General features: G+C 39.8%; 1 protein-coding gene across 2 annotated transcripts in view; it reads left to right on the top strand.

The window, feature by feature from the left end:
- Nucleotides 1-14,962, top strand: part of XKRX (XK related X-linked) — a 104,387-nt gene extending 89,425 nt beyond the window's left edge. For both annotated transcript variants that reach the window (XM_041740675.1, XM_041740676.1), the window contains 2 exons: nucleotides 2,343-2,611; nucleotides 9,531-14,962. In XM_041740675.1, coding sequence (XP_041596609.1) covers nucleotides 2,343-2,611; nucleotides 9,531-10,276 — 1,015 coding nt within the window. In that variant the 3' untranslated portion in view covers nucleotides 10,277-14,962. The remainder of the gene's footprint in view (nucleotides 1-2,342; nucleotides 2,612-9,530) is intronic.
- Nucleotides 14,963-26,360: the final 11,398 nt, after the last annotated feature.

Raw genomic sequence — 26,360 nt, 5'->3', positions numbered from 1 at the left:
TTCAGCTCAGGTCAGAGTCCTGAGATGGAACCCGAGTGGGTTTCTGTGCTGGGTGTGGAGCCTGCTCAAGATTCTCCCTCTCTCACCCTTTCCCTCTTTACCCCTCCCCACTGAGTGCATGTGCATGCTTCTGCTCTGTCTCTGGAAAAAAACAAAAAACAAATTTAGAGATGGCTCAGAGGAACAAGGAAACCATTCTTCTCTCCTTTTTCAAAGGTGGTCTGTTGAGTTAACAGATCAAACACTCTCAATATGCAAATTTCAGCAAGTACTGCCCCAGTTCAGAGTTTAGACTTCCTTTGCTTTGTGGCCTCTCGAGCCATCTTTGATTTGGACCCATCATATGGAATAATGAGAACTATATTTCATTTTTGTTGTTTAGCTTCCACTAGAAATGATTGGAAAGCATTTATAATAGCTAACCTGACAGCAGGGAAGAAATAATTAAAAGCTCATAAATTATATCCTTGATATGCTTATGTTCAAGGCAAATTACTTTTTAGAGAGGAAGGAACTTAATCAGTACTATTAGATACATGAAGATGTTTGGAGGGCCTGGCTCCTTGATATGAGATACAAAGATACTTCCGAAAAAGAAAATGTACCCTAACTTTTTTTTTAAGATTTATTTATTTATTTATTTATTTATTTATTTATTTATCCATTCATTCATTCATTCATTATAGACAGAGAGAGAGGCAGAGACACAGGCAGAGGGAGAAGCAGGCTCCATGCCGGGAGCCCGATGCGGGACTCGATCCCAGGACTCCAGGATCACCCCTGGGCCAAAGGCAGGTGCTAAACTGCTGAGCCACCCAGGGATCCCCAAAATGTACCCTAACTTACTAAAGCTTATAACCAAGTCAAACACTCTTACTTAAATCACTAAATAGCCTTTAGAAGCATAAACAGAATTCTTCCTGCCACTACCTCCCCCAGTATTTTATTCAGCAATAGCACTGATGGGCCCGGGTTAAAATCTAAAATATTTTGTTGGAAATGCACTTAGCTTTTTTCTTCTGTGTTCTCTCCTCCTTCCACCTTTTCCTCTCCCAGGTTTTAGAGTTTGAAACATTCACTTTCTAGGAGGAAGCTGCATGCTTCAGACTGGCACATATGCCCCACTCTCAAAGGGATCCTGTGGAGAATAGCAGGCAGCACATGTTCTAAACCCTTTCATTCAGAACCAAAGGCCTAGGAAGCATATAAATCTCTGAGCTTGTCTTTAGCCTATTTTTCCATTAAATTACATTGCCATTATTATTATCCTCTCCTCCCATCATTTCTCACCCTGTATTCTTCCTTCTTACTCTTTCATTTACTCAGAAAATATTTATCAAATACTCACCATATGATAAGGATGGTGGGCAAGATAAATACAACCTATACCCTCAGTCAGGAAAGATGGCTTAATTTTCACCACAACTGTTTTTACTTATTATAATAGTCCACAGTTTCTATTCATGTCAGGGTGAGTGGAGGAAGTGGTAACTCAGGTGTTCCAAAACAAGATGTTCTAGTTGCTTCTCTTCTATTCACCACATCAGAACTGCTTAAAGACTTCTGATTTATATGGGAGAGATGGGAAGGATACAGCAAGAAATGTGGTCTTATCACTATTTCAAGGTTGGTAAAGATGTTTTCCTCTTTGTAAAGAAAGAAGTTTAAAAGGCTGTTGGCTCCAAACAGGTCAAGAGGCCCCAAAACAACTTTTAGAGAGATCTTTTGATATTCCCTAGGTATGTAGCACATTCAGTTCTGAGTTGTCAAGTCTTTAAGTACCTTTGTTATTGAATGGCATTACTGTATAGATGTGAGGTTTTTTCTAGATCCTGTCCAAGACTTTTTGGCAAGACAATTATAGTTGTGGGCTTTGTCCTGAAAAAAGCAGAACTCAAAAGCCCCAAGTATAGAGCTAAATGCTTTGCATACAGATTGCTTTACCTCAGAAACTTGAGGTGTTATGAAAACCAGGGCCTTTAAGAGCCTTCATCATTTTCTCTTAACACATTATTTGTATAATGTCTTTGTGTTCAAGGTGCTTTTCTACCATAGGCTTATTCTTAAGGAGACCAAGCAAATTCCTTAAATCCTCCAAGTAACACTATGAAATGGTGTTCTCAGGTCAGTAGATGACCGACCAAACAAAAAAGGATTTAGACTCAAGTAACTTGTAGCAGACATAACTATCTCTTTGACTCACAAGAAATGAGTAGAATGGGAATTAAGGAATGGCAAAAAGTAGCACAAACTCCCTGAATTGTATTATTATCCCCCCCCTTCCCCAACCTTCTTTCCCAGGACAGCTTTAGTTAAGTTCCCATGATGCTTTATTTCTGCAGATGTTTGGAGGCCATGATTAAGTACCTCACACTGTGGAAGAAAGAGGGGCAGGAGGAGCCCTATGTCAGCCTCACCCGAAAGAAGATGCTAATAAATGGCGAGGAGGTGCTGATAGAATGGGAGGTGGGCCACTCCATCCGGACCCTGGCCATGCACCGCAATGCCTACAAGCGTATGTCACAGATCCAAGCCTTCCTGGGCTCAGTGCCCCAGCTGACCTATCAGCTCTATGTGACTCTGATCTCTGCAGAGGTCCCCCTGGGTAGAGGTGAGTGGGTCAGGAGAGGGGAGGGCTCCATTTAAATCAAGGGTCTTAGAAATCCAGACCTGAGCTGTCCAATACACTGGTCACCAGCTTCATGTGGCTATTTAAATTAAAATGAAACATGAAATAAAAAATTTACTTCTAGGGTCCCTGGGTGGCTCAGTTGGTTAAGTGTCTGCCTTCGGCTCAGGTCATGATCTCAGGGTCCTGCGATCAAGCTCAATGTTGGGCTCCCTGCTCACCAAGGAGCTTGCTTCTCCCTCTCCCTCTGCTGCTCCCCCCACCTTGTGCTCTCTCTATCTCTCTCAAATAAATAAAATCTTTAAAAAATTTACTTCCTCAGTCATACAAGCCACATTTCAAGAGTTCAATAGCTGTGTGTGGTGAGTGGTTACTGTACTGGGCAGCATGGGTATTACAGAACCTTTGGACAGTGCTGGTAGATAAAGAACTAGGGGAGCCAGACATCTTAGGCCTGCCACATTTCTTAACTGGGGTAAGCTATTGAAGACCAAAACTGCCACAGATGAGCCTTTCTGGGCCCAGAGAAGCTGGTAATACCAGCAGTCAGTAGGACATTTTCCCTAGACCAGAGTGTATAAATTATCCTGAGGACTTTTCATTTGTTTTGGTGTAAGGATGGTCATCTTTTAATAAGAGGTTCCCAAATATTACTGATCATGAGAAAACCTATTACTGGGTGAAAGCTCCTTTTTAAAAATTTACATCTCCTACTCAGACCTCACTCAGTCTGAGTGTGGGGAGGCCAGGAATCTGTATTTTTATTATTATTATTTTAAAATACCCCCAGGTGATTCTGATCAGCCAGGTTTGGGAACCACTGGTTTAATCACTTCTCTCCAGTGGCGAGAAAGAAATAGGGTGTGGAATGAATACCAATGAGAATGAGGTTTGGTCCCAATTCTGATCTTTTTTTTTAAAAGACTTATTTATTTATTTATGACAGTCAGAGAGAGAGGCAGAGACACAGGAGGAGGGAGAAGCAGGCTCCATGCAGGGAGCCGGACGCAACTCGATCCTGGGACTCCAGGATCGCGCGCCCTGGGCCAAAGGCAGGCGCTAAACCGCTGAGCCACCCAGGGATCCCCCCAATTCTGATCTTCTGTGTGATTGTTGAGGGAAGTTACCCAAGAGGTCACAGTCTTAAGTTCCCACTTGTAAAAACGGATCCTTGGATGAGTAAGACCTCTAAGAGAGGAGAAAATGTGAGTCATGTTTTCAAAGTCAAGATAAAGTACGGTTAATGAGTTTTAACAGCTCAAGATTAGCCTCATCTGCTTGGGCTGGAGCTGATACAGCTGTGGGTACACAGCTGCTTGCAAAGCCCCATGTTGCAAATGAATATAAGGAGGGAATTTATGCCCTTTGCTCTTTTCCTCCGCTAAGAATTGTTCATGACATTCTGTTGGTCTTAAAGCTTTTTTACCTACCTAGAATTGACAGTGATGTGAAGAGAAAGGGAAATGATGATGCTTTTCCTCCTGAGAATTTTGAAGGTCATCAAAGTATCTAATTAAAATATGTATACTTTACAAAAGTAATGCATGCACAAGCCATTTGGCCTACAAGGAATTGTATTCGTATTGAAAATTTCTGGAAAGATATATCAGAAACTATTTACCTCTGGGGAGTGAAGATGAGAAGTCTGTAGACTTTTGCCTTTAACCTTATACCCTTCCATATGGTTCGAACTTTCTATGGTTTAAAATGTTTGTTATGATCATGTATTTCTATTTTTGGCCATTTTTTTAATTTTAAAAATCAGACATGGTTATGGCAAAGATTCAAAACCACACAGAATGTATATTAAATAGGAGATGTAATTTTACTCCCCAAAAGTAATCTCTATTAACTATTCAGTGTATATCCTTCCATACTTTTTTGACTATGTAAACATACATACAATATATATTTATTATGTATTATGTATTTTTATAAGAAAGGGCTGTATTAAACATTGTGTTCGGGCAGCCCGGGTGGCTCAACAGTTTGGCGTCTGCCTTCAGCCCAGGGTGTGATCCTGGGGACCCGGGATCGAGTCCCGCATCGGGCTCCCTGCGTGGGGCCTGCTTCTCCCTCTGCCTGTGTCTCTGCCTCTCTCTGTGTGTGTGTGTCTCTCATGAATAAATGAATAAAATCTTAAAAAAAACATTGTGTTCAACATGTCTTTTTCAAAAGTATGCCAATATATCTTTATTCAATGGTTATTTATATATGCATACATCATAATAATAAATGATAAATATATAATATATATTTTCCTTATATGAACTGGACCATTCTTTCTTATTTCTCCAATCTTCTATTGGTAGGATTAAAGTTTGTTTCTGATTTTCCCCTTCAAAAAAGTTTTTTCTAATTACAAACTATGCTCCAGTGAACAGCTTTCTAAGTATCTGTGTACTGGAATGAGACTTTGTAGCTAAATTCTTAGCAATAGAAGTGCTGGGTGAAAGGATATGCATGTTTGGAATTTTATCAGTACTGCAAATAGCCCTCCCAAAAGGTTGTATGAATTTATGTTCCTAAGGGTATGAATATCCTTTTTCTTTGTATATTAAGCTAAATATTATTTAGTTGTATAATTATAACTGATTACTTAAATAATTTGTTTTTAATTGTGAAGACAGCTGAACATCTTTTCATGTTTAGATATTTTGTTCTTTAAAGTGCTTATTTGTAGTGGGTTGTCTTTTATTAATTTGTAAGAGCTATTTTCTTGTATTAATCCTTTCTCTGCTGTCGATAAGTATGTATGTATACATTTGTATGTTTTGTATGTGTATACATTTTAAATGTGCATGAACACATGTGGAACATACCATATATAAGATACACAAGATAATTTTATCTTCTGGCTTTCTGAAGTATTAAATTTTTATGTACTTAAGTTCTTTATTGCTTTTAGATCTTGTGAACTTCTTACAAAGGCTTTTCACAGCTCCTATCTGATAGGGCAATTTAGGTTCATCTTCCAAATAGATGCATTTCCACAATCAGTTTGTCAATTCCCCTGCCAAAATACAAAACAAGGCAAAAGGGTAACAACAAAAAAAAGAAAAAAACCCACTGAGATTGTGTATTGGTAATGCATTAAATTACTTAGGTTATTTAGGAGGGAATGTGTATCTTTGTAGGACCAATCAGCTTCATATTACAAGATGACATCTCTCTCCGTTTCTTTAAATATTTTTACATCATTTTATTGAAGTATAATTGACAAAAACCTCTACCTATTTAACATATCCAGCTTGATGAGTCTGGAGATAAGTCTACATCCATGAACTATCCCCATAATTTATGTCATAAATGTGCAAGGCCTGGAACAAGAAAACTATACAACTTTATTGAAGTACATAAAAAAATTTCATGAAATGTACTTCAGTAAAGTATAGTTTTCTTGCTAAAAGTCTTGCACAATCCTTCATAAATGTGAGAAAATAAATAAATTTCTGTGATTTAAGCTAAAAAAAAAATAAAATAAAAGTCTTGCACATTTTTGTAAGGCTTATTTCTAGGTATTAGTTTTTATTTTATTTTTTTAAAGAATTTATTTATTCATGAGAGACACAGGGGCAAAGACATAGGCAGAGGGAGAGGCAGGCTCCCCGTGGGGAACTTGATGTGGGGCTCCATCCCAGGACCCCAGGATCACAACCTGAGCCGAAGGCAGATGCTCAACCACTGAGCCACCCCTGCATCCCTCTTCTATTAGTTTTTAAATCACCTGACTTCCTAAGTGTCAGGGTAGTGTCTAAGTAGGAGAAATGCATGTACTACACTTTTGGAAATAGCGAATGATGATGATGATAGGAGCTAGCAGATAGCATTTGCTATGTTCTGAACATTTCTCTAAGTCCCTTGCATGTAATTATTTCACTTAATCTTTACAAGAACCCTGTGATGTAATTATTATCCCCTTTTTAGCAAATGAGGAAATAGAGGCACTGAGAAGTAATAGATGGCAAGATTGGATTGGAATCCAAGGGGTCTGCCTGCAGAGCCCATGTTTCTAACTATATCACCATACAAAGGATGTAAGGGAAACTTTTTCCAAGGCCTTGTTTTTAGTTCTTTGGCAATTTCTCCTATTAAAAACTTCCTGAGAGTACCATCTCAAAGTGTTGTAAGTGATTTTCTGGGTCAGGTTTCTTCATTTTCATCCACTCTTCTTTCTCCTTGCTACCTCTTTTCTAATCGCTTTTTCTCTTGGAGACCATCTGGATCAGTCTAGATGAGCAAATTCACTAACAGCATTATGATCTCTTATGACATGAATCTATTTGTAGGGAGACAGATGGAAGGTGTTTTTACATTTATTGCATCAGGCTTTCTTTTATTACATTACTATCAATAAATAAGTTCCAATTCAAGGGAAAGCATCACCACATGTGGCTAGATGTATATACCCTCTGATGTTCCCAACTACAAGCGTCAACACTTAAGGATGGGACTAACAGTGGTTTATAAAGCTAAGAGTGTATCAAATCATTAAGTTGTACACCTTAAGCTAATACAACATTATACATCAATTATATCTCAATAAACATGGAAAAATAATAAATAAACATCAGGCTAAGAGTAAACAGTTCAAGAGAGTCTCTCATTCCAGTCTTTGAGATTCCAAGACTCTACTTAGAGCTGAAAAGGATCTTGGAAGCAAAGCTGTGCTGCTTTTTGGGTTTCCATGGGGAAGTCTTCACTTTCCTTGCAGATTAAGTTGACATCTCTATGGCTCCAGTTCCCTGGAGCTAGTATTTTTATGGGAACACAAAGTTCCAGCTTTTTTTTTTTTTTTGGATGATTTACCCCTTAGGCCTCTCTCACTTTTTTAGTGATTGGTATTCTTTGATACAAAGGAATAAAAGGAAAGGGACACTGTGTGATCTATAGTTGAGACTCAATGTAGCAAGTTATAGAGCACCCTGACCCGTCAGGGACTGAACTCTATACAGTGGTATGGATGTTACGGGCTATGAAGTAGGGTCTAAAATTTTTGTAAATTAATTTTAATTTGTTTTATTATTTCTTAAGACTTTATTTGTATTTATTTATTCATGAGAGACACAGAGGCAGAGACATAGGCAAAGGGAGAAGCAGGCTCCCTGTAGGGATCCTGATTTGGGACTCGATCCCAGTACCCTAGGATCACAACCTGAGCCAAGGGCAGATGTTCAATCACTGAGCCACCCAGGTACCCCTAAACATTTTTTTTAAACAACTCTGGTAGAAGTTTGGAGATTCCTAAAATATACCAAAGCAGCTGTGTGATAAATTGATATTGCTGATGATTAATGCAAGCAATTCTAGAGATCTCAGTGAATTGGGGAATTAAAGCACATAGATATTCAGTGACTTTCACACAGCTTTCACAGAGATGAACCGAGGGCTTCTAATTGTAGATATTTTATGCTGCCTCTGTAAACTCAGAATTCCTCATTAATTCCACAAACATTTATGGATCACCTATTATATTCCAGGCAGTGTGTTTGGCTCTGGGGATATAGCAGTGAACAAAATAGACATGGTCATTTCTGCCTTCATGGAATTTTCAGTATACATTCTGACACATTCCTGACATACATACAAGATTAGTTTCTTAAAGAAGATACATGTCAAAGAAGGGACTTTTTTAAAAAAGATTTTATTTATTTATTCATGAAAGACACACACACACACAGAGGTAGAGACACAGGCAGAGGGAGAAGCAGGCTCCCTGCAGGAAGCCCGATGTGGGACTCAATCCCAGCACTCCAGGATCACGACCTGAGCCGAAGGCTGACGCTCAAGCACTGAGCCACCCAGGTGTCCCAAAAGAAGGGATTTCTTATCTATCTATCTATCTATCTATCTATCTATCTATCTATCTATCATCTATCTATTTTATTGGTGTTCAATTTGCCAACATATAGAATAACACCCAGTGCTCATCCCATCAAGTGCCCCCCTCGGTTCCCGTCACCCAGTCACCCCCACCCCCCGCCCACCTCCCTTTCTACCACCCCTTGTTCATTTCCCAGAGTTAAGAGTCTCTCATGTTCTATCTCCCTCTCTGATATTTCCCACTCATTTTTTCTCCTTTCCTCTTTATTCCCTTTCACTATTTTTTATATTCCCCAAATGAATGAGACCATATAATGTTTGTCAAGAAGGACTTCTGTAACCAAAGGCGTTACCTATGAATTTCCTAGGACTGGATTTTTTCGGAATTCCTTCTGCCTCCTTCATTGTTTGCTCAGAAGCCTATTTCATCAAGTGGGTACTGCCTTATCTCTTTATATGTGTTCTTTCTGTGTTAGTGACCTCTCAACATTAGTTCTGAGATCCACTCTTCTTAAAATAGTGGAAAGGAATAAAGGGGAAAGGAGAGAAAAATGAGTGGGAAATATCGGTGAGGGTGACAGAACATGAGAGACACCTAACTCTGGGAAATGAACAAAGGGTAGTGGAAAGGGAGGTGGGCGGGGGGTTGGGGTGACTGAGTGATGGGCACTGAGGGGGGCACCTAACGGGATGAGCACTGGGTGTTAGGCTATATGTTTGCAAATTGAACTCCAATAAAAAATATACAAAAAAGGTTCATTTCGGATGTTTATATGATTATTAAAGTTACAATGTGTGTTAATTGTGGGAAATTTAGAAAACAGAAACATAGAAAATAAGCTTTAAAAAAACTGGTATAATCCCTACCACAAATATATATATTTTTTAGTTTATCTAATTCCATTTTTTTGTGTGCATGCTGTTTTCTGTGCTAACACAGCTGTGTTCATACAAGAATTTTCTCTTCACTGGGCACCGCAGGTCTCACCTATCATCTCTCTGGACCTCTGGGTCAGAGTTCAAGCTTTGCTAACATAGTCTGATTATCTGTTTTTTTCTGTTATTTTTTTTCTTACAGCTGTGCTAATGGTCTTTTCCCTGATATCTGTCACCTATGGGGCCACCCTCTGCAATATGTTGGCTATCCAGATCAAGTATGATGAATACAAGATTCGCCTTGGGCCGTTAGAAGTCCTCTGCATCACCATCTGGCGGACATTGGAGATCACTTCCCGCCTAGTGATTCTGGTGCTCTTCTCAGCCACCTTGAAATTGAAAGCTGTGCCCTTCTTATTGCTCAACTTCCTGATCATCCTCTTTGAGCCCTGGGTTAAGTTCTGGAGGAGTGGTGCCCAGATGCCTAATAACATTGAGAAAAATTTCAGCCGGGTCGGCACCCTGGTGGTGCTGATTTCCATTACTGTCCTCTATGCAGGCATCAACTTCTCTTGCTGGTCAGCTTTGCAGTTGAAATTGGCAGACAGGGACCTTGTTGACAAAGGTCAGAACTGGGGACATATGGGCCTGCACTATAGCTTAAGATTGGTAGAGAATGTGATCATGGTTTTGGTTTTCAAGTTCTGTGGAGTGAAAGTGTTATTGAATTACTGTCATTCCTTGATTGCTTTGCAGCTAATCATTGCTTACCTGATTTCCATTGGCTTCATGCTCCTTTTCTTCCAGTACTTGCACCCATTGCGCTCACTCTTTACCCACAACGTAGTGGACTACCTCCATTGTGTCTGCTGCCACCAGCACCCTCGGGGCAGGATTGAGAACTCAGAGCCATCCTGTGATGCTGAAGCAAGGCCAAGCATTGTCTGATTCTATCTTCTGGGTATTTGGGGATAGGTTGGGGTTTGCCAAGAGCAACTTTGAAATTGAAGGAGAGGATGAGGCTCTTAGGTGAGTACTCACTAGGATATTTTCTTGAATTTTCTGGTAAGCCTCTAAGAAGAAAGAACAGCTCCCAAATAGGTATTATGTCCTTAAGATTGACTGGTCTGTTTGGAAAAGGGGGTAGCTACTATATACCAAGAAGGATCAGAGATATGGTGAACACCCCCTCCCACCCAGGGAAGCTGTGGCTGCCCGAGGGGATAACTTACCTCCAAGCACCTTAAGCTCTCTGGGTGCGATCTTGTAGCTCTGCTCATTTGCTTGAGGCATTACTGAGTTTTCCTAGGGCTGAGATGAAGGCCCAGAATTCCACCAGAACATATCTGGACTGATTAGAGAGTATGACAACTTGCTAGTTATGGGTACCTCCCAGGAACCTGGCTGGTTAATGTGGAATTGTAACTGTAAGCATGGCTGGTTTTTTTTTTTTTCTTTTTAATTCCAATGAGAAACTCTGGTTTAAGAAGAAAACCCCCACTATTAAAAGAGCTGCTCCCCAAACAAGTTAGCTTTCCATTAGGATTTTACTAGTGATCTTTCATCAAAGACCTCTCTTTTCAAGCAGCCCTTCATAGGCACACTCTGAGGAGGGAGTGCTGACTAGGATTCCTTCAGGGCATAAGCCAGAATGACTCTTTCTCAGGGACCTGCATGGGCACCAGCTTGTGAAATGGAGTGGTTGAGGAAAATCTCTCACTTCATGCCTCATTATCAGGAATTCCCTCCAACCTGGTTTTTCTGTGCTCTTGGCATTTGACTACTTGATATAGATTGCAGAGAGGCTGAACTGTAATTGAAAATGTTTCTAATGTAAGGAAGAAATGAAGATTGCTTTGCATCTCCTACTATTCTGAGTATTTTGCTGGGGTTTTTTTAGGGGAGGGAGAAGGTAATAATAGCTGGAATATTACCTTCATGCTGTTTGGGGTTTGGATGGCAGCTACTACTACTACTACTACTACTACTACTACTACTAGGGAAACGAGATCACATTAACTCATCATTGGTACTGGTTTTTGCCTACAGGATTTTATTTTGCAATAAGGAATGTTTATCAACCTTCTGCTCATTCTCATACCCCCAGTGGATGAATATATATCTCCTTTTTTCATGTATCTCATATCAGTTGGGTATTTTGATGGGGATGTCAGCTAGATGCCTCTAAGGTAACCAAGGAATTGAGGTTAGGAGGGCCACTGCCACCTGGGACCCAGTATCTCAGTATTTGAGAATTCCTAGTAGCATGTATCAACTGTTGCTACTGCAAGGTTTTGAGAAATTGTGAACAATCTGACCTAAAGCTTCTCATCCCCATGTGATGCCCACCTAAAGATCACATTACTCTTGAGATCACATTAAGAATTTTAGCCATTTCCCTCCCTCTTATACAGTGTCATGACTTTATATAGAGGTATTCCCTCTTTTTAAGTAGCGGGGCTCTTAGCCAGAATGGTCCTATTTCCTGGTATGTCTAGTGTGGGTTTTCCCATCTTCAACCGCTGTTTGGGGCTAAAAGGATTGGATAATTGATTTGGGGAAGAGTAAAGTGACTCGCTTTGGAGCAGTGAATATTTTCTTTTCCAGTCCAACTCCCTCATTTTATCTTTGATGATGAGACTTAGGTTGATGTCATAGAAAGCTCATACTCTTGTCTTCTGATTATGTAATTTAAGGTGAATTTGAATGAATCTATTAGGCCTCCAGAAGAACACACTGTCTCTTGGAATTCAAGCAATAATTTCTCCCTAGTGGTTAATATGCCCTTCTATTAAAATCAGAGGCAGCGTGGAACTGTAATTTAGTCCGTAAAAGGCATGTGAATCAGCTTACTTAAGGTACAGGTGTGATGAGAACACAGTGACACACACCAAGCCAAGCAGGCCAATTAGAGCTAGAGTGGAGATACACAGGGCAGAAACCATGTGCCTTGGCACTAGACCGGGTGTATTTTTCCCCCCACATAGCCTCCCCAGCCTCCATGACTTAATATCTCTGGAATGCAAGGAGTTCAGGGTGAGGGCTATGGAGCAGCTTGGGACCTGAAAAACCTGCTGCCCTTTTCCTAGTTGAAGAGAGTCTAGCCATACCTTATGCAAATGAACTCTCAGAACCTCCTCTAGGTGGTGGCCTTCCTGTTGCACCGCAGTATTCTAGATACAGAGGAAAAGGAGAAATTTCAAAATACGATGGTAGGGCAAGGGAAGTGCTCCTATCTGCATACACCTCTTTAACTGCTCTCTTTTTTGCACTTTGAAATCTTAAAGCAACACAGGGTACTTGTGTAGGGGCAAGTCTTAGTGGGAGAGGAGGCAGAGATGGGGCCAGCAAATGGGTCTTGGAAATGGAGGGCAGAACCATGAAGTTTGGGGGAAAGAGAGGCTGATGTAGCAACAGCTTTTTTTTTCATATTATTGGAAATTCGGTAGGCTAAGTATGGGCAAATGGACCTGTTAAGGAAATGTATTAAATAAACTAATAGTTGTCAGTTTCATTTGTTCCACAAATACTTTGAAGGCTATGGGGCATAGAACTGTGAGGCACTGTAGGAGAATTAAATAATATTTAATATTTATAAGCATTTACTGTATGTCTGGCATGGGTGCTTTATATGCACTATTTCTTTCATTCAGTCCTCAAAACACCCTCATGAGGTTGGTACTATTAATCCTTCATTTTACAGATGAAGATTCTAAGGCCTAGAAAAGGGAAGTGACCTGCCCAAAGCCACAGGTCATATCAGAGCCAGGATTCAGTTTTAGGCACTCAGGCTCCAGAGCTTCCACTCTTAATCATGACACAAGCCTCTAAATCCTCTTAGGTCCTTTGTGGAATTATTTTAATATGTTAGCGGTTCCAGGAATATTTTCTGGGCTATCATTGGGTTCATCTCAAGCATTCTTACAAACACTCGTAATCAAGAGGCATCACTCAACTTACCCTAGAGGAAAAAGGTCAAGTCCTAAAAGGCCTGGAATGAAATTGAGTATGTGTTCACATGTATTTATATGTACTTATATTTATGTTCACATGTAGTTATATACAGAGAGTGGGAGAGTAGGGTGAGGGATAGTGGTAGATGGACCCATTTCCTTTCTAATTTCAGGATTTTGTTTCCTGTGTGTTCTTAAACCTTCTAGACCCTGTCGTGGTAATAAAACTGGAGGGAGCAATTAGTACTTAGGTTTGTAGGACTCTCCTCACCCCCACCACCTCAAACAACCAATCACAGCAGGGGAGTGCTAAAGCCCACTCTCTTATACTTCCTCTTAGCAACATTGTCCTTACACCTGCTGAGAAGCTGACTCCTAGTTCTGAAGCAGGCCAGGGGATATGAATGTTGAAGAATAATGCCCCTCCCTCAGCTGTCACAGTCCTGAGAGCCTAAGTCAACACTCAGTGCTCTCTCAGCTAGCCTGCCCCCGCCTACACCTCACAAGGTCATGGTCATCAGCTTTCAGAGTTGATTGCTGCTTCCAGGGTAAAGGTGGTGTGAGCAGCTGAAGGGTAGAACATCCCACCAGGACATTCCATCTAAACCCGTGGAGTTCTGGGATGCCTGGCTGGCTCAGTCCATGGAGTGTTGCAATTCTTGATCTCAGGGATGTAAATTTGATCCCCACATTTGGTGTAGAGATTATTTAAAAATAAAATCTTAAAAAAACCCCACAAAACCTGTGGAGTTCTGTTTCTGAAAAGCCGTATGCATAAAAGCAGATGCCTTGGGGCCCTCCAAAAGATTTACCTACCCAAGAGTGGGAATCCTCATTCTTTGAAACTTTTGCTATTAGCCTTTATTACTGTCTTAAGGGGATACACATGTCCATAATCTTATGCCTTTTCTCTTGGAGGGTTAGCACCATTAGTCATACACTTTAGTCACAGACTTTAGAACCTCTGGTGTGCTCAGTGAAAGTATGATATGAATCTTGACAATAAAGCATGTGAAACTTTCCCATGTGAAACTGGGAAGTAGCAAGGCTGACCTGTGTGAGCTAAGGGAACTAAATATGAAAACAATACACTTTCATGTATGGAGATAATAACATCTGAAGAGCACGGTATTATATTCAAGGCACATTGACACATATTAGCTCTGTTACCATTGTATCATTCATTTTGGGGACAAGCCCTCTGAGTTGTACATGTGAATTTGCATTGTTCTAACCTTTAATTTATTAAAACAGTTATTAAACTCATTTTGTGCCAAGGAAAAGCTAAATGGATATTTCAGAGTGCTCTATAGATGCTGAAAGACTCAAATGTGAATCCCAGATATTGAATTTAAGTGATATTGGAGATAAATAGACACTGGTTCTCATCACTGGCATGAGAGTACAATATTGGTGCAAATTTTTGGAAGGCAATCTGTCAATATTTGTCAAAATTAATCAGGCATACTTTCTGCCTCCAAATTGTAACCTCTAGGAATTTTTCCTATGGCAACCTGGCCACACTTGTGCAAAGAGATATGTACAGGAATGTTCATTACAGCACTGTTTGTAACAGTGAAAAATTGGTAAAAACTTAAATTTCCATCTGTAAGAAAATGATTAAATTCTGTCAATTCTATAATTGGAATACTGTCCAGCCATTAAAAAGATGTATGCACCACTATGTTTATTATAGCATTATTTACAATAGCCAAGATATGGAAGCAACCTAAGTATCCAACAATAGATGAATGGATAAGATAGGTGTGTGTGTGTGTGTGTGTGTGTGTGTGTGTGTGTATGTCTGTATAAAATGGAATATGTAGCCATAAAAAGTATGAGATTGTGTCATTTGAGACAACATGGATGGGCCTAGATGGTGTTATGCTCAGTGAAATAAATTACACTAAGAAAAACAAATACCATATGATTTCACTCATAAGTGGAAACTAAAAATGCAGAAACAAAATGCAAAATTAAACCCATAAATACAGAGAACAAACTGATGGTTGCCAGAAGGGAAGGGAGTAGAGGATTGGGCCAAATGGGTGAAGGGGAGAGGGAGACACAGGCTTCCAATTATGGAATGAAGAAGTCGTGGAAATAAGAGGCACAGCATAGGAAATAAATCAATAATATTGTAGTAATGAGGTATGGAATTAGACGGTAGCTATTCTTGTGAACAAAGCATAATATGTAAACTTGTCAAATCACTAAGTTGTATACCTGAAACTAATGTAGCTTTTTTGTCTACTAAAAAAAATGGGGTAGATGTATACAGTATGAAAAAAAGCAAGTTGAAAACACAATGTATAGGTGAAGATTATGAGGAATTATTCAAAACTTGGAAACAGGGAAGAATAGATACAGGAAGAATAGTGCCCCCTCCAAGATCTCCACATCCTAATCCTCAGAATTTGTGAATACATTATGTTATGGGTAAGGGGAATTAAGTGGGGGATTGAGGTTGCTCACCAGCTGTCCTGGAAATGGAGAGATTACCCTGAATTATGTGGGTGTGCTGGATGTAATCATAAAGGTCCTCATAAGAGAGGAGGTGAGGTGAAGACGGAAACAAAGATGTTGAAGATGTGACGCTGTTGGCTTTAAAGATAGAGGAAGAGGCCATAAACAGAAATGCACCCCTAGAAGCTATAAAACACAAGAAGACATTCTCTCATAGAGTGTCCAGAAGGAGCAGGTCCCCGCCAACACCTTGATTTCAGCCCAAAAGTGATTGTGGACTTCTGACGTCCAGAGCTGTAAGAAGATAAGTATGTGTGTGTGTTTAAGCTATAACAGCTTGTGATGATTTATTATAACAGCACTAGGAAACTAATACAAAAGGAAAAGATGATTACTTGCTGCTTTATTATTTTTTTAAAGATTTTATTTATTTATTCATGAGAGGCACACAGAGAGAGGCAGAGACACAGGCAGAGGGAGAAGCAGGCTCCCTGTGGGGAGCCTGATGCAGGACTCTATCCCAGGATCTGGAGCTGAGCCTAAGGCAGACGCTCAACCGCTGAGCCACCCAGGTGCCCCTACTTGCTGCTTTACTGTCACATTAAGAGCATTTTCTAACGGGCCCAAGGGTCATCTGACTCTACGCCCAGAGAATTGTAATTTAGCACAAGTGATAAGGGTTCGGTCATTTTACAAATCTGTAAAGCTGACAAAATGCAACAATATTTTCTATCCACCTAAAGAAGGCAGCATGATTTTGGTTGTTAGTACCCCGTAGGACATTAATCAGCTTTAATTCTACCTTAGCAATATGATTTTAGCATTTCTTTGTTTTTTTAGCTGACTATAACATACTAGTTCTTGGGACACCTGGGTGGCTCAGCGGTTGAGTGCCTGCCTTCAGCCCACGGCGTGATCCTGGAGTCCTAGGATCGAGTCCCACGTTGGCTCCCTGCATGGAGCCTGCTCCTCCCTCTGCCTGTGTCTCTGCCTCTCTCTGTGTGTCTCTCATGAATAAATAAATAAAGTCTTTAAAAAAATAAGTAAAATACTAGTTCTCATATCCTCTTTCGAGTTAACTTTGCCGTCTTGCTGGTTTCCTCCTTTAAGAATTAAAATTAAACTTTGACACATGTACACTCTCTATTTGTAAGAAACTTTAAAAAAAATTCTGAGTCTCCGTACTTTAACAGTGATCCTGTTTTTGTAAAAACAAAACAAAGCAAACAATATGGTAGCTGGGGGAGCTGGTTAAAAATGTTCCAAATTCGGGATCCCTGGGTGGCGCAGTGGTTTGGCGCTTGCCTTTGGCCCAGGACGCGATCCTGGAGACCCGGGATTGAATCCCACATCAGGCTCCCGGTGCATGGAGCCTGCTTCTCCCTCTGCCTATGTCTCTGCCTCTCTCTCTCTTTCTGTGACTATCATAAATAAATAAAAATTAAAAAAAAATGTTCCAAATTCTTTACAGCAGTTCTGGGTTGGAGGGTTCTGGGGGGGGGGGGATGTCTTCTGTGTTAAATAGTTTGTAAAATTTAAATTTTGTATAACTTTACATGGTATTTGCAATGAGTAAAAGATATTACTTTAAAAAGTAAATACATGGGGCAGCCCGGGTGGCTCAGCGGTTTAGCGCCGCCTTTCAGCTCAGGGCCTGATCCTGGAGTCCCGGGATTGGGTCCTGTGTCGGGCTCCCCGAAGGGAGCTTGCTTCTCCCTCTGCCTGTGTCTCTGTCTCTCTCTCTGTGTGAGTGTGTCTCTCATGAATAAATAAAATTTAAAAATCTTTAAAAAATAAAAAGTAAATACATGTAAAAAATAATTCACAGTGCTTTCAAGTTTAAGATCTGCATAGAGAGACCTGTATTGCATATGACTAACCAGAAATATGAGGGCAAATTATGATAGGTGTTCTTGAAAGAAGTGGGCTGTCATCTGTTGAGTGCTTATTAGATACCAAAGTCCACGTTGGCTCATTTACATAATTTCATCATCATAATGATCCTCTGAGGTAGATGCTATCTCCATTTTTCAGATGAAGAAGCTGAAGCTGAGTGACTACACAAGGTCACACAAGTAATAAGGGGGAAGAGCCAGAACTTAAACTCTGGGCTTTTTTTATAAAGATTTTATTTATTTATTCATGAGAGACAGAGAGAGGCAGAGACATAGGCAGAGGGAGAAGCAGGCTCCTTGTGGGGAGCCCTATGCAGGACTTGATCCCATGACCGTGGGATCACGACCTGAGCTAAAGGCAGACACTCAACCACTGAACCACCCAAGTGACCCTAAACTCTGGTCTGATTCCAAAGCTCATATTCTTTTCAGTCTACCACACTGCCTCTCATAGATGTTGGGCTCCATAATCTAGACTGGGTAGGACTGAAGAAGGCGGGTATTTTATACGTATCTTTGGCTCTTTATTTATTTTTTTTTTATCTTTGGCTCTTTAAATGGGGCAAGTGCATTCACATTTAACACAGAAGGGAATAGGCAAAGGTCCCATATCTCTAATATTTACCCAACTAGCCTATGGCTTAGCCTGCTCTAACATGGTTCCCAACCATCCACATGTGCTCATTTTCTTGGCTTTAGGTTCCAGTCCCTCCTTACTCTCTTGACGTAATTTGGCTCTGCTTCTCTGGTTTACCAACCTCTGCTTGCCTCACCTGACTCTCCAATTTGCTCTTTTGCGTTGGATTGGCTCACTTACCAATGCAATGAGACATTCCTCCCACCAGCCTCAGCTCCAGGTACCCACACTTGCTACGCAAGCTCCCTTGTCTTCCAGCCAGGAGAGTAGGATTGAGTAGGCATAGGTCAGAAGGCTAGACCATCCCTGGGAGCGGCACGGAAGAATCATGTGCTCAGAGGCCAAGCCAGGAATTCAGTGCCAGAGCAGAAAAGCAGGAATGTATTTGACAATGAAGTTTAAGCTGGGGTTTGAAGGATGGGGAGGTAAATAACAGGGAAGGTCTAAAGTCTACAGGTGGGGATGCCTGGGTAGCTCAGTGGTTGAGCGTCTGCCTTTGGCTCGGGTCATGATCCTAGAGTCCTGGGATCGAGTCCCGTGTCAGGCTCTCTAAAGAGAGTCTGCTTCTCCCTCCGCCTCTCTCTCTCTGTGTCTCTCATGAATATATAAAATCTTTTTAAAAAATAAAGTCTACAGGTGTAACCTGGCCTGGAAACCAGTGGGTCATTGGGTACCGAGTAGAGGAAAGAAGGAACGCAAATGCTTGATGCTAAGTGAATACTTCTGAGCAAGGTTGGGGGTTTTATTGCCTAATCATTGGAGCACACTTCTGCCTGGGCTTTACTTTATAACACTTGGTGGTGTCAGGAAATGAGATCTAAGCAAAGTGCTGTGGGAGCATTGAGGAAAGGTCCACAGAGGATGTGAGATTTGAACTAAGCCTTGAAGGATAAATAGGGTCGCCATTGGTGGGCATACATTTTAGCAGAGGGAACATTGCAAGTAAAGACACACAGGTATCAAGATTCACATATGGCATATATGTTCACCAAACAGCAAGCAGTTGTAGTGTGCCTGGAATGTAGTGAGCATTGGGGGTGAGGCTCAGTAAGAGATGAGGGTGGAAAGGTAGCCTGGAGAGCCATGGAGGACCTTATGTTAGCTAAGTGCTGAATTTGAATCTATGCAATGGAGAACCATTAAAGACTTTCCAAAAATTATCATATGGAAAAATTGACATCTTGGGGGTAATATACAGCTTTGTGAATTTTAATACATGTAGAGATGTATGTAACCACCACTACAGTCAGTACACAACAATTCCAATACCCCCAAAGAATTACCTCATACTACCCCTCTGGAGTCACACCGTCCCAACACCTCTAACCCTTGACAACCACTAATCTGTTCCCTGTCTCTATAGTTTTGTCTTTTTGAGAATGTCATATAAATGGAATCATACAGTACATAACCTCTTGAATGCTTTTGAGCAGAGCAGTGACATAAGGGTATTTCAGGAAGATCACTTTGGTGTTTGTGTGAAGGATGGATTAGAGTAGGGTAAAACTAGAAGCCAGGAGACCAGCTGTAAGAGTTCAAACCAGAGATTACCATTCCTTTGGCACATGTAGTACATATTCATTAAAAGGCTGACTGTAGTTAATGAAACAGCTGTGGGAAGAAAATGGCACTAAACTAGGTCATGTTTTATATCTATAATGTTTTGATGTACTTTGATATGATCACCCAAAGGATATAATAGTACACACACACAAAAACAAACAAAACAAGAACAAGCCATGAAAGAGCACATACAGTATTGTTCACATGTCTCTTTTTAAAGACATGCATATATTTTCATGGAAAAATGTCTAGAAGGTGTAGAATATACGCTAAAAGCCTCAGTTTGTTATGTCTGCATGGTGGAAGTAGAGGTGATACATTTTCTTCTTTATATATTCTACATTTCCAAAAGCCCTGTTTCCTTTCCTCCTGCGCCCCTTCCCCCACCCTGATGCCTTGAGAATAGGTAGGATATGTAGTTTTTTTGTTCCTTTGTACTACTCGGTATAATTCTAGGTATGTGGCAAACATGATAAATTTTAATCAGTTATTAGTTCTGAATTATGAGGAGAGAGTTGAGGTACTGTAATGAAGTGACTTGGCCAGAATCACACAGCTAATTAAGGGAAAATCAGAATGGAAGCCCGGGCTCATACCCCTCCTGGTCCAGATTAAACAACAACAAAAAAACCCTTTCTATTATGAAAGTGTTCAAGCATTAATAAGAGAAAATAATATATTTCCATATACGATCACACAGCTTCACCAATTATCATTTTGCCATTCTTATTTCATCTAGCCTCCAATCTTTTTCCAACTAGCTGGAGGATTTTATTTTTTTTAATTATTATTTTTATTGAAGAATAATTAATATATAGTGTTCTGTTAGTTTCATATGTACAATATAATGATTTAAAATGTCTATACATTACAGCTCTTAGTCACCTCTATCTGTTTCACCCCTTTCCTCACCCATCTCCCTTCTGGCAACCACTAGGTTGTTCTCTGCATCTAAGAGTGTTTTGTTTTTCTTTTTTCCCCTTTGTTCATTTGTTTTGTTTTCTTAAATTCCACATATGAGTGAAACCATATAGTATTTGTCTTTCTCTAACTTATTTTACTTAGCATTCTACCCTCTAGATCCATCCATGTTGTTCCAAATGGCAAGGTGTCATCTTGTATAACTGAGTAATATCCCATTGTATGTATGTATGTATGTGTGTGTGTGTGTGTGTGTATAATTCATTCATCTATGGATGGACAGTTACTTGGGTTACTTCCACATCTTGACTATTGTGAATAATGTTGCAAAAAAAATCGGAATGCATATGTCTTTTTGGATTAGGGTTTTTGTTTTCTTCGGGTAAAAATACCCAGTAGTAGGATTACCTGATCATATTGTAATTCTATTTTTAAGTTTTTGAGGAACCTCCATACTGTTTTTCACAGTGGCTGGAGGATTTTAATGAAAATTTTACAGTAGTTACTTTGGTATATAATCTGTAACTGAGAAGGATATCAAGAAATACACATAATCATATACCAACATCATATTCAACACCATTGACATTGATTCCTTAATTCTTAGTTCATATTCAAATTTTCTCAGTTGTTCTTTTTTAAAAAAGATTTTATTTATTTATTCATGAGAGACACAGAGAGAAAGAGAGAGGCAGAGACACAGGCAGAGGGAGAAGCAGGCTCCATGCAGGGAGCCTGACATGGGACTTGATCCTGGGTCTCCAGGATCATGCCCTGAAGGTGGCGCTAAACCGCTGAGCCACCCGGGCTGCCCAAATTTTCTTAATTGTTTTCAAGATGTCTTTCTATAGTTGACATATTCAGATCAGGATCTGAACAAGACCCACCCACTGCACTTTTTAAAAATAGATTTCTTAGGTCTCTTTTATTTTATAATAGTTGTGGGACCCAGGAAATTGAACAAAATCCCCTACCCCTGGACAAGCAGAGCAGGACTGACTCTATTTTGGGCTGCACCGCCTTATGCTGACCTGCTTATTACTTAGGGCACTGCCCCGCCCTAATCAAAGACCAGGACAGACCCTAACCGGAAATCCGGCTCAGTAGACCAGCATGACTGTGCAACTTTCTGCGTATCCCATTGGCCACTGGCCCCTATAAAGTTGCTAAGCCTCTTAGTCTCGGGGTCCAAGTCGGGTATACTTGGGCCCAGGCTCCAGCTTGTAAATAAACCCTCGTGTGATTGCATCGGTGTGGGCTCCTTGGCGGTTTCTCGGATTCGCGATCTTGGGCACAATAATAGTCTATCCTCCCTTTTTTTATGTCACTGATTTATGGAAGAAACTGGGTCACTTTTTCTGTAGACTGTCCTGCACTCTGGATTTGGCCAATTGCTTCCTTATGGTATTGTTTAACTTGCTCCTCTGTTCCCTATATTTCCTATGAACCAATAGATTTAGAGGTTTGAGTAGATTCAATGTCTTAGACAAGGATACCTAATGGATGGTGCTGTTTACTTCCTACTATATCACATGAAGTGCATTATGTCTGCATATCTCATTTTGATTGATACTAAAATTGGTCAGTAGGGTTCAGATGATGCCAGCTTATCTCCCCATTCTAAGGATTTCCATCAGCCTGTTACCTAATAATCATCACCTAGATCTGTTCTTTTCATTATGGAGTTGCAAAATGGTGGTTTATTCTAATGCTAACATTTCTTCTACATTTATTAGCTGGAATTCTTCTATAAATAAGAATTTCTGCTCATCAGCTATTGCTTACTCTGAGACACAATTTGTACGGGAAAGGCAGGATAAATGTTGCATTTTTTTTTCTCTTCATCAGCTTTCTGAGTAATAAGTTGATGCCTTACCAATCTCCATAGTGATCGATAAAGGTTTTTTGCCTTTAGCATCATTATGAATTCATATATTTTATATGTTTGTTATGCTTCAATCCAATTCAGTCATCTTTTTTTTTAAAGATTTTATTTATTTATCCATGAGAGACACAGCAAGAGAGAGACATAGGCAGAGGGAGAAGCAGGTTCCCTGCAGGAAGCCTGATGCGGGACTTGATCCCAAGACCCCAGGATCACGCCCTGGGCCAAGGGCAGACGCTCAACCGCTGAGCCACCCAGGTGTCCCAATTCAGTCATCTTTTTAAAAAGTTTTAATTTTAGACCAATTTTAGATTTACAGAAAATTGCAAAGATAATACAGAGTTCTCATATACCCCTCACTCATTTTCCTCTATTGTTAATGTCTTATCTTACATTGCTGTTAATACATTTGTCACAACTAAGAAACCAATATTGGTACATTGTTATTAATTAAACTCCATAGTTTATTCAGATTTCAGGAGCTTTTCCCTAATGCCCCCTTTCTGTCCCAGGATCCCACCCAGGATACCTTATTTATTTATTTTTTAAGATTTTATTTTTTTATCTGACAGAGAGAGAGAGAGAGAGAGAGAGAGAGAGAGAACAAGCAGTGAGAGGAGCAGGCAGAGGGAGAGAGAGAAACAGATTCACTGCCGAGCAGGGAGCCTGATGTGGGGCTCTATCCCAGGACCCTGGGATCATGACCCCAGCCCATGGCAGACCCTTAACTGACTGAGCAACCTAGGGACCCCACCACATTACATTTAACTATCACATCTCTTTAGCCTTCTCAGTTTATGACAGTTCAGTTCCGGACTTTTCTTTTTGGGGAAGATTTTGCTGACTGATTCAATATCTTTACTTTTTATAGGTATGTTCATATTTCCTATAGCATCTTGAGTCAGTTTTGGTAGTTTGTGTGTTTCTAGGAATTTGTTCATTTCACGTATGTTATCTAATCTGTTGCATGCAATTGCTCATTGAATTCTCTTACAATTCTTTCAATTTTCTGTATAGTTGGTTGTGATGTCCCCGCTTTAATTTGTGATTTTAGTGATTTGAATCTTCTTCCTTAGTTTTGTCAGTCTAACCTAAAGGCTTGGCAATTTTGTTGTTTTAAAAGAACCAACTTTTGATCTTGTCAATCCCCTTCATTGTTTTTCTGTTCTCTATTTTGCTTGTTTTCACTCTGACCTTTATTATTTCCTTCTTTCTACTAACTGAGTTTAGCTTGCTCTTCTTTTTCTAGTTTCTTAAGGTATAAAGTTAGGTTATTGATTTAGAATCTTCTTTTTAAAAATGTTATCACTTACAGCTATAATATTTCTGCTTTGCATTGTATTTGGTGCATTCCATAAGTTTGGGTAGATTATATTTTCATTTGTCTCAGAGTATTTTCTAATTTCACTTATAATTTTTCTTTGACTCATTTGTTGCTTAAGAACATGTTGTTTAATTTCCAAATATTTGTGAATTTTCCAGTTTTGCTTTTTTAATAACTTCTAGTTTCATTACATATCTGGTTAGATAAGATACCTTGTATAATTTAAATTGTTTAAAATTTATTGTGACTTGTTTTGTGGCCTAATATATGGTCTGTTCTGAAAAATGTGTACTTGAGAAGAGTGTGTATTCTGCTGTTGTTGAGTGGATGTTCTACATATTTCTCATAGGTTTTGGTGGTTTATAATGTTGTTCAAATCCTCTGTTTCTTTATCTCCAGTCAAGCCATTATTAAACTCAGGGTATTGAAGTCTCCAACTATTATTGTAGAACTGTCTCTTTTCCCCTTCCATTATGGTAGTTTTTGCTTCATATATTTTGAGGGCTTTATTATTAGTGCATAAATGTTTATAATTTTTATAGCTTCTATATGTGTCAATCACTTTGTTAATATATATTGTTCTTTGTGTCTTGTAGCAATTGTTAGTCTTAAAGTTTCTTTTGTCTAATATCAGTATAGCTTTGCCAGCTCTCATTTTGTAATTATTAGGGTGAAATATCTTTTTCCATCCTTTTTATTTCAGACTATTTGTGTCTTCCAATTTAAAGTGAGTCGCCGGCAGCCCCAGTGGCTCAGCGGTTTAGCGCCGCCTGCAACCCAGGGTGTGATCCTGGACCCTGGATTGAGTCCCATGTCCGGCTCCCTGCATGGGGCCTGCTTCTCCCTCTGCATGTGTCTCTGCCTCACTCTCCTCTCTGTGTATTCTCATGAATAAATAAATAAAATCTTTTTAAAAAAATGGTTAAAAAAGTGAGTCGCTTGTGGGGCAACCAATTGTGGCTCAATTGGTTGAGTGTCCAACTCTTGATCTCCACTCAGGTCTTGATCTCAGAATCATGAGTTCAAACCCCATGTTGGGCTCTGTGCTGAGTGTGGAGCCTACTTGGAAAAAAAATTAAGTGAGTCTTTTGTAAACAATATATAGTTGGATCATGTTTTCTTATCCACTCTGTCAAACCCTACCTCTTCATTGGTGAGTGTATTCCATTTATTTTATGGATATTGTGTTGGATATTTTTTAGTATACCAATCTGATTCTCTTCTCACTTCTTTTTCTGTATTTTGTTTTTTACTTTTTTTTTCTTAGTAGTTATCCTGGGGATTACAATTATCATCTTTATAAAAAACAAGTTTGATTTAATACTAAGTTAGTTTCAATAGTATAAAAACTCTGCTCATATACAGGTTCACCATCCCCTCTTTATGTTGTTATTGTCACAAGTTATATCTCTATACATTGTATTTTCCTCAACATAGATTTATAATTATTGTTTTATGCATATGTATTTTAAATCATATAGGAAAAAGCCCAATATCTAAATAATAAATGCTCTAGTCACAGAGAAGAAGAGAAAATGAAGAGAACGAAGTCTTCAATATATTAATTCAAAAAACTAAAAAAATAAATTCAAGAAACTTCCTCAAAACGGAAGATCATGAGTTTCCAGATTGAAAGATCCCATGAGCAATGAAAATGGACCCACACCAAGATATGTCTTCATAAAATTTGTCCACATTGGGTTAAAAAGAAGATCCTATAAGCTCCCAAAAGTAAAAACAGATCACATAAAATGGATCAAGAATCAGACTGGCTTTGGATTTCTGAATATTAACAATGTAAGCTAGGAGATTATTTGAAATGCCTTCAAAATCTTGAAGAAAATTATTTTCAACCTTGAGTTCTATATCAGCCAAGCTGTCAATCAGGTGTGAGGATAGAATAAAGACCTTTTCAGGCAAGCAAAGTCTCAAAAATTTAATCTTCATGCATCTCTTGTTTATTTTTATTTTTCTTTCATTCATGATAGGGAGAGAGAGGCAGAGACACAGGCAGAGGGAGAAGCAGGCTCCATGCCGGGAGCCCGATGCAGGATTTGATCCCAGGACTCCAGGATCATGCCCTGGGCCAAAGGCAGGCGCTAAACCGCTGAGCTACCCAGGGATCCCCAGCATCTCTTGTTTAAAACAAGATTCCAAAACCAAGAAAGAAAGGTTTGGTTTACTGGGGAAAGGTCCAGCATAAGAAAGAGGTAAAAGGGAAGCTCCAGAATGATGGTAAAAGGAGGTTCCAGGATGACAGCTGCACATCAGGAAGAAATAGATGGGGGGCTTCTGGGTGGCTCAGTTGGTTAAGCGTCTGTCTTTGGCTCAGGTCATGATCCCAGGGTCCTGAGGTTGAGCCCTGCATTGGGCTTCCTGCTCAGCAGG

The sequence above is a fragment of the Vulpes lagopus genome, chromosome X, assembly GCF_018345385.1.
Source record: "Vulpes lagopus strain Blue_001 chromosome X, ASM1834538v1, whole genome shotgun sequence".
NCBI lineage: Eukaryota > Metazoa > Chordata > Mammalia > Carnivora > Canidae > Vulpes > Vulpes lagopus.
Note: the sequence above shows the minus strand (reverse complement) of the source record. Positions and strands in the feature narration are given on the sequence as shown.